General features: G+C 39.2%; 2 protein-coding genes across 2 annotated transcripts in view; both read left to right on the plus strand.

The window, feature by feature from the left end:
- Positions 1–2,096: 2,096 nt before the first annotated feature.
- The window catches only part of LOC139015126 (UDP-glucuronosyltransferase 1A1-like), a 51,599-nt gene continuing 38,147 nt past the window's right edge, over positions 2,097–15,548 (plus strand). Inside the window, exon 1 of the mRNA XM_070422446.1 lies at positions 2,097–2,992. Within this exon, the coding sequence (XP_070278547.1) occupies positions 2,138–2,992 (855 nt within the window). The 5' untranslated portion in view covers positions 2,097–2,137. The remainder of the gene's footprint in view (positions 2,993–15,548) is intronic.
- On the plus strand, positions 12,502–13,385 carry LOC139015127 (UDP-glucuronosyltransferase 1A7-like). Its single transcript, XM_070422448.1, has one exon. The coding sequence runs from the start codon at positions 12,516–12,518 to the stop codon at positions 13,383–13,385; it is 870 nt and encodes a 289-aa protein (XP_070278549.1). The 5' UTR covers positions 12,502–12,515.

Consider the following 15,548-nt stretch of genomic DNA (forward strand, 5'->3'; position numbering starts at 1 on the left):
TTTTGTGGAAAGGCCGGGCAGGGCAGGACAAACAGCTTAGGGCTGGTTAGTTAGAACATTTTAGCAGGCTGTCAGCCTTAGGGGTGTCTCCTACTTGCTTGGTTCTTGGCCCTGGGATGATTAAGGCTGAGGAACGTGTCCCACAATGGCTTCAGATTGGTTAGTTTGCATGTCAAAGGCATGCACTGTGCTGGGTCCTTTGCCATCTCTAATAGCCATGTGTATGATAGGTCCATGTTTACCTTTTTAAGAAAGTGCCAAACCACTGTGCTTCCCCCAACAGCACTTGAGCTTTAAGACAGCCTTTTCTTGCATTTGTGAAAGATTTCTACTTGATATGAGGTATTATCTTTTTTACACTTTACGTATTACATATGTTGTATATGCTTATCCTATATAATAAAGAGGTAATATGCAAATGGACCCTCACTCCATCATGCCATCACAAGTCAGCTGTATCCACAGTGGAGGCACGGTTCCTGTAACGAGCCGTAATGAGCAATCATCAGGGACCTGAGGCTCTGTGGTGCCAGGCCAGGAGACCTGAGGCTGGGCCCCCACCCAGCAGGGCTTGACGGGGAACCTCAGGCCGCATCCCCCACTCCAGAACCAGACTGGGGGACCTCAGGCTGTGCCCCCATTCCTGGCGCCAGGGCAGGGGACCTTAGGGTGCACTGGGGGACCTGAAGCTGCACCCCCCACCCAGCGGGGCTTGATGGGGGACCTGAGGCTGTGGCCCTCACCTGGTGGGACTTGATGGGGGCCCTGAGGCTGCACCCACCCACCCGGTGGCTTGACAGGGGACCTGAGGTTGTGCTCCCTGCCCGGTGGGAGTTGATGGGGTGGGGCCGGCCAGGTCTGAATCTCGCTCAATGGGGGTGGTGCTGGCCAGGTATGGGTCTCACGTGATTTTGAGTTGCACACGTTTGGCAGGGACTTGACTCTGGTTCCCATGGCATGCTACAGACTCTGACAGGAGGAAGATTTTCATATAAATTTTACTAATTTTCTTTCATCTCTGACACTTCTATTATAGAGAAAGGGCAAATAACAATATTAAAATAAATCCTCTAATTAATTCCCTTTTAATGCGCACGAATTTCGTACACCGGGCCACTAGTATATTTATATTATTGAATTTGATTTGCTAAGATTTTGTTTAGCATATTTGCATATATGCTCACGAAGAGTATTGGGCTGTAGTTTTATCTTCTTGCAATCTCTTTATCTAGTTTCGGTATGTGGTAATGCTGGTCTCATAGACCCATTCTATTGTCATAGAATGAATTAGGGTGCTTCTTATTGCTTCTATTGGAATATATTGTATCTGCATTCTAGAATATATTCTGAAATCATAATATGTATTATTTCTTCCTCTAATATTTGGTAGCATTTATCAGCTAAACCACCTGAGATTGAAGTTTTATTTGTGGGAAAGTTTGAATTACAAATTAAATTTTAATTCAAAAATATATGTTATTTCCATTCAGCTTATTTATTTATTCTTGATTAAAATTTAGAACTTAAGAAGAAGGGGTCAATGGGTGAAAAAAGGGAACATCTGTAATACTTTCAACAATAAACATAAATAATAACAGAAGCTGTCCCTTTGATCTGAGCTATAGAATATATTGGCATAAATTTCTCCATGATATTCCCTTATTTTTCTTTTAATAGCTTTAGAATCTGTAATGATGCCATCTCTCCCATTCTTGATATTGGTAATTTTTTTTCTCCTCTTTGGTAGTCTGAGGATAAAATCCAATTTTTCCTTTGGGACAAATTCCAAAAATACCAACTTTATTAGAAATTACTTTCGTTTTTATCTTTCTGAGTAATCAGGGTCAAAAGATCATTGCTTAATAATTCTCTTTGTAAACTGGCATAGGGCATGATCCCTGCCCAGGCAAAGATCAAGACTAATCTTATCTGAAAGTGTGCCAGGAGGTACCTCAGTAAATGATTTCATTCATTATATTCTGATGAGTAAATCATTGGCAATCTGCTGCCTGTGTGCTTTTGTGAATATATTAACACACACCACACCCTCCTTGGGGCAGGTTTTGTGCCTGTACTTCTTCCGTCGACTGTATCACACAAGCTTGACAGCTGGGCTGCTCCAGGCTGCCGCTTTCCAATGGCTCCTGCGGTGTTGACTGGCCTCCTTCCTCTATGTGTGTGTCTCCTGCTGGCACCTGGCTTTGCCCAGGCAGGCAAGCTGCTGGTCATCCCCATGGATGGGAGCCACTGGTTTACCATGCGATCCGTTGTGGAGAAACTCAGCCACAGAGGGCATGAGGTGGTCGTGGTCAGGCCAGAGGTGAGTTGGCACCTGGGACAATCATCCAATTATACTGTAAAGACTTATTCCACGTCTTACACTCTGGAGGATCTGAATGATCGGTTCCGGATTTTTGCTGACTCTCAGTGGAAAACTCGGGCACAGTATTTACATTCTATGCTAATGAGTTCATCTAACAGTGTTTTTGAATACTTTTTTTCAAATTGTAGAAGTTTATTTAATGACAAAAAATTAGTAAAATACATAGAAGATAGTTCTTTTGATGCGGTGTTTCTAGACCCTTTTGACATGTGTGGCTTTATTGTAGCCAAATATTTTTCACTCCCATCTGTGGTCTTCACCAGAGGATTATTTTGCCATTATCTTGAAGAAGGTGCACAGTGTCCCAGCCCTCTTTCTTATGTTCCAAGAGGTCTCTTTTCGTTATCGGATACCATGACCTTCAGGCAGAGAGTGTGGAATCACATTATCCACTTGGAGGAACGTTTATTTTGTGGCTATTTTCTCAAAACTGGTTTAGAAGTTGCCTCTGAGATTCTCCAGACAACTGTCACAGCATATGACCTATACAGCCAACCATCCATTTGGTTGTTACGAAATGACTTTGTTTTGGACTATCCAAGACCTGTGATGCCCAACATGATCTTCATTGGGGGCATCAACTGCCACCCGGGAAAGCCATTGTCACAGGTGAGTTACCTCTAGTTTCCCATGCTCAGAATAGTGTGGCTTGGACAGGAAAGAAAACAAAGTTTACTTACTGCACCATGATTTGTAATTTACATTATTTGCATTTGGAATTTCTTTCTGGTGCAATGAATTATTTTGTGTCAATTCATTTAATTCTGTGTTAGCAAATTTTATAGAGTTGTCCCCTTTGACACTCACTTGTATACAATTGAAGTAATTGTATACAGAAATACTGAAAAACACAATAAGAAATAAAACCTCTGTTTTTGTTAATCCAGTGCTACACAATAGGAAAATGCTCTTAGCAGTTTTGTATGCATCCTTTTCTGAAGTTATTTCACATATATGCATATAGCTAATGTAAATTCTCACTCTCATTTTATGAAAATGAAGTCTAGTATCAGACTGGACATATTGTTCTTTACCTTTTTCACTTGCCTGTAAATCATGGACCTTTTTACTTCTATTACATACGAATGTGTGACATTCTTTTTAAGAGTTGCATAAGATTCTTTACTTTGTATGTACTATAGTTTATTCAAGTAAGCAATGTTGATTGATAGTTAAGCTTTTTTTCTTACTTTTTCTATTTATAAGTAAGACTGTACTAAACATTTTAAAATAAGTTCTTTATATTCACACATTTCCATAATCTCGCTCTTATTATAATGGGCCAGACTCCTGGGGAATAGGGTTGCTGGGTCTAATGCTATGCACATATTACACACTTGACAAATGGCTTTCAAAATTTTATTTATTTATTTATTTATTTATTTATTTATTTATTTATTTATTCATTTATTTATTCATTTAATTTACCATCACCATTTATCCCCACTTTGCCCTCTTCCACCTCCACTCACCTTCCCTGCCCCATGAGCTTCCAAAATATTGAACAGCCTTACACTTTGGTTAACAGTGTTTGAGAGTTCTAGGTTTTCCATATCATCTCCAGCTTCAGATGTGTTCCAACTTTTAAAATGTTTGGTAAAAAAATTCTACATAGCTGCTTCAATTTTCATAGATATATTGGTCATTTGCATTTTTTGTAAATTATGTATTGGCTTTCTTCGATCATCTTGTAGGAATATTTTTCTTTGTAGAGCTCATTTCTATGTCTCTTGCGTATTGGGAATATTAACACTTGGCTTTTTATTTATGCTACAAATATTTTTTTCTGGGCTTTTCTTTCTTATTTGTCATACAGGTTTTTCATTTTTGAGTAGTCAATCTGGTTAACTTTTTCTTTTTTTATTGCTTAAAGTATTACAAAGGGTATTACATATGTCTCCTTTTCCCCCCCTTGACAATCCCCCAGCCTCCCCTACCCCCAGTGTCTTATGTCAATTGGTTATTCTTATATGCATGCATACAAGTCCTTCGGTTGATCTCTTACCCCCTTTCCCACCCCCAAGCCCCCCAGCCTTCTGGCTGTAGTTGACAGTCTGTTCGAGGCGGCTCTGCCTCTGTATCTATTTTTGTTCATCAGTTTATAATGGTCCTTATTTTCCATAAATGAGTGAGATCATGTGGTATTTTTCTTTCATTGACTGGCTTATTTCACTTAGCATAATGCTCTCCAGTTCCATCCATGCTGTTGCAAATGGTAAGAATTCCTTCCTTTTTATAGCAGCATAGTATTCCATTGTGTAGATGTACCATAGTTTTCTAATCCATTCATCTGCTGATGGGCACTTACGCTGTTTCCAGATCTTTGCTATGGTAAATTGTGCTGCTATGAACATAGGGATGCATATATCCTTTCTGATTGGTGTTTCTGGTTTCTTGGGATATATTCCTAGAAGTGGGATCACTGGGTCAAATGGGAGTGGTTAACTTTTTCTTTGATGGTTTCTGGATTTCAACTTGTTTAGGTTTTTCCAAGCCCAGGATATATAAACATATTTTCCATACTGTGTCTTAATTTTTTTAAGTCCTCTGATATTAATAATTTTTTTTGCAACGAGATTTTTTTACATAAAATAAGAAACTAACTTATTATTTTTCTGATTGGAGAGTCCAATGTCCTATCATAATTTAATACAAAATCCATTCTTCATCCCTTGAATTGAAATGCATCTTTATAATATTTAAAACTTCCATATTTATTTACATCTGCTCTTGCACTTCTAGTTTTGTCCCACTGATTTATTTACCTATTCATGTGCCAGTCTTATACTTTGATTATAGTAACTTTGCAGTAAGTTTTAATATTTGGTAAGACATGCCTCATACTCACTTTCTTTTTTTTCTGATAGGCGTGAGAGTTTGAAAATACTCAGAAGGACCATATTTTTACTCTCTCTTTTGTGCTTTATGTTTTTGACATTATATTTCAGATCTTTTTGTTTTGTGTATCTGCTTAGCAATTATTATAGTGATAGTTAAGTTTGCTACTTTTGTCTCATGACCTTCATAGTAGTTTTTAAATGGCTGATGTGTTTTGTTTATTAAATATTTGCCTTTATATAAGATTTTTTCTTTTACATATTTTTATTTCTGATTATGGGTTTTTCTTGTTTGCTTAAAGAAGACCTTTTAATATTTATTGTAAATCTGGCTCACTGGTGATGAACTTCTTTAGTTTTTGCACATTCAGAAAACACTTTATTTCTCCTTCAATTCTGAACTATAACCTTGCTGAGTAGAGTATTCTAGGTTGTATATTCCTTTCTTTCAGCACTTTCAATATGTCTTACCAATCCCTTCTGGCCAGGAAGTTGCTGCTGAAAAATCAGGAGATACCCTTAGGGGGTTCTTCTTGTATGTGACATGTGACTAGTTGTTTTCTTCTTGCTACCTTCAAGATAGTTTCTTTATCTTTAACTTTTGCTGTTTTAATAATAATATGTCTTGGTGTGGGCCTTGGGGTTCACCTTGTTTGGAACTCTCTGTCCATCTTGGACCTGGATGTCTATTTCCTGTCCCAGGTTAGGCAAGTTTTCATAATTATTTCCTGAAATAAACTTCTTATTCACTTTTCTCTCTTCTTGGATCCATATAACATGAATGTTGGTGTGCTTGATGTTGTCCCAGAGGTCCCTTAAATTCTCCTCATTTAAAAATAAATATGTTTTCTAGGAGGGTGAAGGCATGTGCTGGGTGGGGAGAGGGACAGGAGCAGGTGGGGAGAGGTCAATGGGGGCAAAAGGAGACATATGTAATACTTTCAACAATAAAGAATTTAAAAAGAATTAGTTTTTCTTTGTGTTGCTCTAATTGGTTGATTGCCAATGATCTGACTTCCAGTTCATGGATTTATTCTCCTGTATTATCTAATCTTCTGTTTATTCCTCCTAGTTTATTTTTTGTTTTTGTTATTATATTGTTAAGCTCTGCTTGGTTCTTTATTATACTTTCCAACTCTTATTTATATATTATTAAGCTCTGCTTGGTTCTTTATTATACTTTCCAACTCTTGGTTCTTTATTATACTTTCCAACTTCCAATTCAGGAAGTTTAAGTTCTTCCTGAATTCCTCTATTCTACTCTCCTGTTTGGTGAGCATCCTTTTGACCATTACTTTGAATTCTTTATCAGGCAAATTACTTATTCTGTTTTGTTCTTTGGTGGAAATTTTTCTTGTTTCTTCATTTGAGACATATTCTTCTGTCTTTTCATTTTGTTTGACTTTGTTTGTTTGTTGGTGCCTGTTTATATGAAGTAGACAAAATTGCTCTCTCTCCTAGTCTTGAAAAAGTAGTCTATGTAGAAAAGACATGTGGGAAGGCTATGTGTGCTGGATGGTTTTAGCAGTCGAGTTGGAGCTGGGCAGATGCTTGTGGCTCCTTGAGTGCTGGCTTGCTAGGCTGGGGTGGCTTGAGTATGGAGGCCTAGTGTGTGTGATGATGCTCTGTTGATTCGATTTCCTTCCTCTGTTCAAAGCTGAAATGGGCTCTGAGCTGTGCAGCTGGGAAAATACTGCAGCAACCATGCAGGTAGCACAGATTGCTTGGAAAGAGTTACCACCTGCCCTATAGGTCCCAGAGAATTCCTGCAGATTCTGGAGAGCTCCCTCAGTTCCCCAAGCCTTCTGTATGTGGTCAGTCTCTCATTTGTTCTGCAGAAGCTGTTCAATCAATCCTCAATTGTTCCTCGAAAGGAATTGCTCTCTATATAGGTGCACATTTCAGTGTGCTTTTAGGAAAAGGTGAGCTCAGGATCCTCCTGTGCAGCAGCCATCTTGGAACTCCCCTTTTTACTTTTAAATGTGACTACTAATAAACTTTAAACTGATGTAGCTTGCATTATATTTCTCAGGGATAGCACTGGGAAAGATGGTAGTGCCCAGGCTTTTTCATGGACACTTCTGATCAGGCAATAGGTTTGAGTCTTAATTGCTATTATTAGACAGAGGAGAGAAAGGAGAAAGAGAGGGATTTTGATGCTAGGGGATGAGGAATTTTTACTCAATGAACCAAAAAAAAAAAAAAAAAAAAAAATCCCATATTAGTTTACCTTAACACCCTACCACAAGATTGCTGATTATGGACTGGGTGGAAGTTTCTCTTCTAATGTCCACATTAGTCTCAGTTGCTGCCCACTGCCTTCTGCTTATAGAACAACACCAACCCACAGGACCGCCTCAGTTGGAAATTCCACGAGGCCCCACAGAGGTCTGTGGGCCCCACTCCAGAAACCAGTACTTATTTGGGGCCAATTCCAAGCTCATGATTACTTTTGTAAAAATTGGGATTTTGATCCAAATGGTTGGATCAAAGTAACAATCATCATCCTTGCCTGAAAAACTGGCATTTTATGTGGTGTGTTTTTTTTTGTTTTCTTATCTATGCTGTTACTTAATCTACTTGTTATACAATCTGCACCCAATGTTATAAACAAAAATATTTCAAAGTGAAGATCATGTCTTATTAGTGGGTTATCAAATTTGTTGAAAGGGACTGTAATCAGTATTTAAAAAGAAAGAGAGAAAAATGAAAAAGAAATAGAATTAAATTGAATGGGATAAAAAAATATCTCAGTTCTGAGGATAAAGATAGTTATGTGGAACTTTTACTTGTGTACTGCATTTCCATGTTATATGTAAATTATTGCTGTGGGTCCTGAACCAAATTGTTTGAAAGCCACTGTCTCAACCCCATATTGACCTTGTGCCAGCAACCATAACACACTTATGCAAACATTTCAGAGTATAATGTGGGCCAGTGGTCGCCAAAGTGGGGAGGACAGGACAATGTTTTGGAATACTAGAATGAAAGAGTACAACTTGTGTTGCTATGTATCACTTCACTGATGTTTAACAGTATTATTGAGGTAAACTGCATATGATAAAGTGCATACACATGGCACATAGAAGTTCGTAAGTTCTGATATATGTAAAACTCCACTGAAGTTGTCACTGCAACCCAGATCACAATTGCCCCTGTATTCATTTCCTGGGGCTCCTTTAACAAAAGATGAAAAACTGGGCGGCTTTGAAACCCAGAACTTTGTTGTCTCCTAGATCTGGAGACCAGAAGTCTTAAATAAAGGTACTGGCAGGGCCTCATTCCCTTTGAAAATGGAGGGGGAGAATCTTTTCTAGTCTCTTCCTGGGTTCTAGTCTCTTCCTTGGCTTCAGCTGCTTCCCATCTCTCTGCCTTTGGCATCACGTGGCCTTCTCTTGTGTGCTCCTGCCTTCATGGGGCCGTCTTCTTATAAGGACACCACTCACATTGGAATCGGGGTCCACCCTACTAAGGTATGGTCCCATCTTAACTAATCACATCTGCAATGATCCTATTTCCAAATAAGGTCATATCCTGAGGTACTGGGGGTTAGGACTTCAACATACCTTTCTTGAGGGAGGACACATTTAACTCATAACAACCTTCAAAAGTTTCCCTGTGCCCATTTGTAATCCTTCCAGCTCTACCCCTCCCTGAACCATCCCCCTTTCCACCCCTTCCCACCTCCCAGAAACCCACCACTGACCTGCTTTTTGTCACTATAGATTATTTTGCATTTTCTAGAATTTTATACAAATGGAATTATACAGTATGGACTTTTTTTTTTAAATCAGGCATATTTTATTCACCAAAATTATATTGAAATTGATCCTTGTTATTCATTTATCAGAAGTTCACTCTTTTTTATTGCTGAGAAGTATTCAACTGGATGGATAAACCACAACTTGTTTATCCATTCACCCGTGGATGGATATTGGTGCTGTTTCCAGTTGTTTATATTACATATAAGGTTGCTGTGGATGTTCATATACGAGTTTTTGTATGGAAGTATTCAGTATCCGTTCATAGGGTGGTCCATTAAGTGTGGCCACAAGAGGAGACACAGGAGAGGCTCCAGAAAACAAAGTTTATTACAGTCATAGGTCCTCAAGACAAAAGAGAGGACACGTCAGGCAGAGCTACAAATGGATGCACCAGGGTTGGTCAGAAGGGAGAAGGTGTAGGAGCCAGGGAAGATCCTAGGCCAGGGCCTTGATTGGAGTTTTGTGGAAAGGCCGGGCAGGGCAGGACAAACAGCTTAGGGCTGGTTAGTTAGAACATTTTAGCAGGCTGTCAGCCTTAGGGGTGTCTCCTACTTGCTTGGTTCTTGGCCCTGGGATGATTAAGGCTGAGGAACGTGTCCCACAATGGCTTCAGATTGGTTAGTTTGCATGTCAAAGGCATGCACTGTGCTGGGTCCTTTGCCATCTCTAATAGCCATGTGTATGATAGGTCCATGTTTACCTTTTTAAGAAAGTGCCAAACCACTGTACATCCCCCAACAGCACCTGAGCCTTTTCTTGCATTTGTGAAAGATTTCTACTTGATATGAGGTATTATCTTTTTTACACTTTACATATTACATATGTTGTATATGCTTATCCTATATAATAAAGATGTAATATGCAAATGAACCATCATGCCATCACAAGATGGCTGCACCCACAGTGGAGGCAGGGTTCCTATAACAAGCTGTAACAAACGATCAGCAGGGACCTGAGGCTGTGTGGCACTGGGCCAGGGCGGGGGACCTGAGGCTGCACTCCCTGCCCAGCAGGGCTTGATGGCGGTGGGGCCAGCCAGGTCTGAATCTCACCCAATGGGGGTGGGGCTGGCCAGGTCTGGGTCTGGTGCGATTTCGAGGTGCACATGGGTGGGCAGGGACTTGACTCTGGTTCCCATGGTGTGCTACAGACTCTGACAGGAGGAAGATTTTCATATAAATTTTACTAATTTTCTTTCATCTCTGACACTTCTATTATAGAGAAAGGGCAAATAACAATATTAAAATAAATCCTCTAATTAATTCCCTTTTAATGTGCACAAATTTCGTGCACCAGGCCACTAGTATATTTATATTATTGAATTTGATTTGCTAAGATTTTGTTTAGCATATTTGCATATATGCTCACGAAGAGTATTGGTCTGTAGTTTTATCTTCTTGCAATCTCTTTATCTAGTTTTGGTATGTGGTAATGCTGGTCTCATAGACCCATTCTATTGTCATAGCATGAATTAGGATGCTCCTTATTGCTTCTACTGGAATATATTGTTCTGCATACTAGAATATATTCTGAAATCATAATATGTATTATTTCTTCCTCTATTATTTGTAAGCATTTATCAGCTAAACCACTGCTGGGAGCTGGTCCATCCTTTGCTGCTTGACACAGTCGCTGCAGGGAAGAAACATCTGCACAGCATATGTTTCAAGGGACCTGGCATATATGGCATACTGTTCTTAATATGTTTGCTCCCCTTCTTGGCGCTATGTGTTTTAACCAAGGTCACCTCTCTGAGAAAGGTTGTTTCCCCAGGTGGGGATTTTCCCCTGGAGTTAGGAATTAACAGGACTAAGGAAGGGAATAAATCAGTAAAACTCCTTAACTAAGGCGGGTAGTTAATCACTTTAACTACAAACAATCACCCTTGAGCTACATAATCTTTACTCCCTGGAATGGAGATAAGAAATTGATAGGATTAAAATCAACTGGTATAAATACAGATGTAACAAGACAACAGAAGACAGAACCTAGAGACAGAACCTAGCAAGAAAACATGGCAAGAGAACCTGACTAGAACCTGGTGACAGAACCTGACTGGAGATCTGGGCTAGAACATGGCTGGAGAACCTAGCGAGAGAACATGCACACAGAACCTGGGTGGAGAACCTGGAGAACCTGGCTGGAGAACCTAGTGAGAGAACATGGTAACAGAACCTGGCTGGAGATCCTAACCAGAACTTGGCCAGAGATCGTGGCTAGAGATCCTGGCTAGGCTGCTGATCAACTGAATGCTGCCTCCGTGTCATTCCTTCATCACCGACTCCATCCACACCTTTGGGGACCCCGGGACCTGCTGGGGTTGGACCCCAGCAAACCACCTGGGATTGAAATTTTATTTCTGGGAAAATTTGAATTACAAATTAAATTTTAATTTAAAAATATATATGTTATTTCCATTCAGCTTATTTATTTATTCTTGATTAAAATTTAGAACTTAAGGAGAAGGGGTCAATGGGGGATAGAAAGGGGGACATCTATAATACTTTCAACAATAAAGATAAATAATAACAGAATTTGCCCTAACCGGTTTGGCTCAGTGGATAGAGCATCGGCCTGTGGACTCAAGGGTCCCAGGTTTGATTCTGGTCAAGGGCATGTACCTGGCTGTGGGCACATCCCCAGTAGGAGTACAGGAGGCAGCTGATTGATGTTTCTCGCTCATCGATGTTTCTAACTCTCTATCCCTCTCCCTTCCTCTCTGTAAAAAAATCAATAAAATATATTTTTTAAAAAAATAACAGAATTTGTCCCTTTGATCTGAGCTATAGAATATATTGGCATAAATTTCTCCATGATATTCCCTTATTTTTCTTTTAATAGCTTTAGAATCTGTAATGAGGTCATCTCTCCCATTTCTGATGTTGGTAATTTTTTTTTCCTCTTTGGTAGTCTGAGGATAAAATCCAATTTTTCCTTTGAGACAAATTCCAAAAATACCAGCTTTATTGGAATTTACTTTCTTTATTATCTTTCTGAGTAATCAAGGTCCAAAGATCATTGCTTAATATTTCTCTTTGTAAACTGGCATAGGTCATGATCTCTGCCCAGGCAAAGATCAAGATTATTCTTCTCTGGAAGTGTGCCAGAAGGCACCTCAGTAAATGCTTTCATTCATTATATTCTGTTGAGTAAATCATTGGCAATCAGTTGTGTGTGTGCTTTTTAAAAAAATATATTTTACTGATTTTTTACAGAGAGGAAGGGAGAGGGATAGAGAGTTAGAAACATCAATGAGAGAGAAACATCGATCAGCTGTGCCCTGCACACCCCCCACTGGGGATGTGCCCGCAACCAAGGTACATGCCCTTGAACGGAATCGAACCCGGACCCTTCAGTTCGCAGGCCGACGCTCTATCCACTGAACCAAACCGGTTAGGGCTGTGTGTGTGCTTTTATGAATATATTAACACACACCACACCCTCCTTGGGGCAGGTTTTGTGCCTGTACTTCTTCCATCAACTGTATCACACAAGCTTGACAGCTGGGCTGCTCCAGGCTGCGGCTATCCAATGGCTCCTGCAGTGTTGACTGGCCTCCTTCCTCTATGTGTGTGTCTCCTGCTGGCACCTGGCTTTGCCCAGGCAGGCAAGCTGCTGGTCATCCCCATGGATGGGAGCCACTGGTTTACCATGCGATCCGTTGTGGAGAAACTCAGCCACAGAGGGCATGAGGTGGTCGTGGTCAGGCCAGAGGCAAGTTTTCGTGTGGGACAATCATCCAATTATACTGTAAAGACTTATTCCACGTCTTACACTCTGGAGGATATGAAGAATCAGTTCCGGATTTTTGCTGACTCTCAATGGAAAACTCGGGCAAAGTATTTATATTCTATGCTAATGAGTTCATCTAACAGTGTTTTTGAATACTTTTTTTCAAATTGTAGAAGTTTATTTAACGACAAAGAATTAGTAAAATACATAGAAGATAGTTCTTTTGATGCGGTGTTTCTAGACCCTTTTGACATGTGTGGCTTTATTGTAGCCAAATATTTTTCACTCCCATCTGTGGCCTTCAGCAGAGGATTATTTTGCCATTATCTTGAAGAAGGTGCACAGTGCCCCAGTCCGCTTTCTTATGTTCCGAGAGGTCTCTTTTCGTTATCGGATACCATGACCTTCAGGCAGAGAGTGTGGAATCACATTATCCACTTGGAGGAACGTTTATTTTGTGGCTATTTTCTCAAAACTGCTTTAGAAGTTGCCTCTGAGATTCTCCAGACAACTGTCACAGCATATGACCTATACAGCCAACCATCCATTTGGTTGTTACAAAATGACTTTGTTTTGGACTATCCAAGACCTGTGATGCCCAACATGATCTTCACTGGGGGCATCAACTGCTACTCGGGAAAGCCATTGTCACAGGTGAGTTACCTCTAGCTTCCCATGCTCAGAATAGTGTGGCTTGGACAGGAAAGAAAACAAAGTTTACTTACTGCACCATGATTTGTAATTTATATTAGTTACATTTAAAATTCCTTTCTGGTGCAATGAATCATTTTATGTCAATTCTTTTAATTGTGTGTTAGCAAATTTTATAACACCGTCCCCTTTGATACTTATGTGTATTCAATTGAGTTAATTGTATATAATTTCCAGGATGTGTTTTTTAATACTGTTTCGGAAAAAATACTGAAAAAACCCCTTTAGGAAAATGCTCTGAGCAGTTTTGTATGATCTTATCCAAATTTTCTGAAGTTATTTTAGATATATGCATATAGCTAATGTAAATCCTCACACTCATTTTATGAAAATGAAATCTAGTATCAGAGTGGACATATTGTTCTTTACCTTTTTTATTATTGATTAAGGTATTACAAATGTGTCCTTATTCCCCTATTGTTTCCTCCCCCCAAGTCCTGCCCTCACCCTCACCACCTATTGTCTGCGTCCATCGCTTATGCTTATATGTATGCATACAAGTCCTTTGGTTAATCTCTCCCTCTTACCCCCACCCTCCCCTACCTTCCCTCTGAGGTTTGAGCATCTGATCGATGCTTCTCTATCCCTAAATCTGTTTTTGTTCATCGGTTTATATTGCTCATTATAATCCACAAATGAGTGAGATCATGTGATATTTATCTTTCTCTGGCTGTCTTTACCTTTTTTCTTGCCTATAAATCATGGACTTTTTTTTAAAAAATATATTTTTATTGATTTTTCACAGAGAGGAAGGGAGAGAGATAGAGTTAGAAACATCAATGCGAGAGAAACATCGATCAGCTGCCTCCTGCACATCCCCCACTGGGGATGTGCCCGCAACCCAGGTACATGCCCTTGACCGGAATCGAACCTGGGACCTCTCAGTCTGCAGGCTGACGCTCTATCCACTGAGCCAAACCGGTTTCGGCTAAATCATGGACCTTTTAACAGCCATTATATACAAATGTGTAACATTCTTTTTAAGAGTTGCATAAGATTCTTTACTTTGGATGCCCTGTTGTTTATTCAAGTAAGCAATATTGATTGATGGTTATGCTTTTTTTCTTACTTTTTCCTTTTATAAGTAAGACTGTACTAAACATTTAAAAAAAAGTTCTTTACATTCACACATTTCCATAATCTTGCTGTTGTAGGCCAAGAGTCCTTAGGAGTAGTGTTGCTAGGTCTAATGCTATGCACATATTACACATGCAACAAATGGCCTTCAAATGGCCTTGAACAACCTTACACTTTGGTCAACAGTATATGAAAGTTCTAGTTTTTTCCATACCATCTCCAGCTTCAGATGTGTTCCAACTTTTAAATTTTTTGGTAAAAAAATTCTACATAGCTGCTTCCATTTTCATAGATATAGTGGTCATCTGCATTTCCTCTTCTGTGAATTATGTATTCAGATTTTTTTTGTATTTGTATTCACATTCTTTAGCCATGTTTTTGAGGGCTATTTGTCTTTTTAATAGCAAATTATTACAAGTTTCTTTAGTATTAGGAACATTAATGCTTAGCTCTTTATGTATGTTGCAAACATTTTTCCTGGGCTCTTCTTCCTCTTTTGTCATACAGGATTTTCATTTTGGAGTAGTCAATCTGGTTAACTTTTCCTTTAATGGTTTCTGGATATCAATTGCTTAAGTCTTTCCAAATCTGGGATATATAAATGTATTTTCCATACTGTGTCTTAATGTTTTTAATTCCTCTAATGTGAATAGTTACTTTTTTTTTTTTTTAACAAGGAGAACCTTACACAGAAGTATACAGATCTAACTTTATTATTTTTCTAAATGGATTGTCCATTGTCCTAACATAGTTTTATAAAATATTCCACTCTGCATCTGTTGAATTGAAAGGCATCCTTATTATATTTTGAATTTCCATATTTATTTGCATCTGCTTTTGAACTCTCAGTTTAGAGAGAAGAGAACGGTCTGTGAGGAATCCTGTGACAAGTGACTAAGAGGACTTTTAGGAATAAGAAGGTCCATTGTTTGGTTTTGAGTTTTTTTTCTCTGTGCTGCGTTGGGACATCTCCTACCTTAGGGGCCCTTGATTTTCATAAAAGTTTTGCTACATGAAACAGCCTGGCCTTTGCATATTCCAGCA

Source organism: Myotis yumanensis, unplaced genomic scaffold (assembly GCF_028538775.1).
Source record: "Myotis yumanensis isolate MYYU_CA2020_CCGP unplaced genomic scaffold, mMyoYum1.0.hap1 SCAF_8, whole genome shotgun sequence".
In the NCBI taxonomy this organism is placed as follows: Eukaryota; Metazoa; Chordata; class Mammalia; order Chiroptera; family Vespertilionidae; genus Myotis; species Myotis yumanensis.

What these genes read in the sequence shown, in the direction of transcription:
- LOC139015127 (XM_070422448.1), top strand. Translation starts at nt 12,516, where the DNA reads ATGGCTCCTGCAGTGTTGACTGGCCTCCTTCCTCTATGTGTGTGTCTC.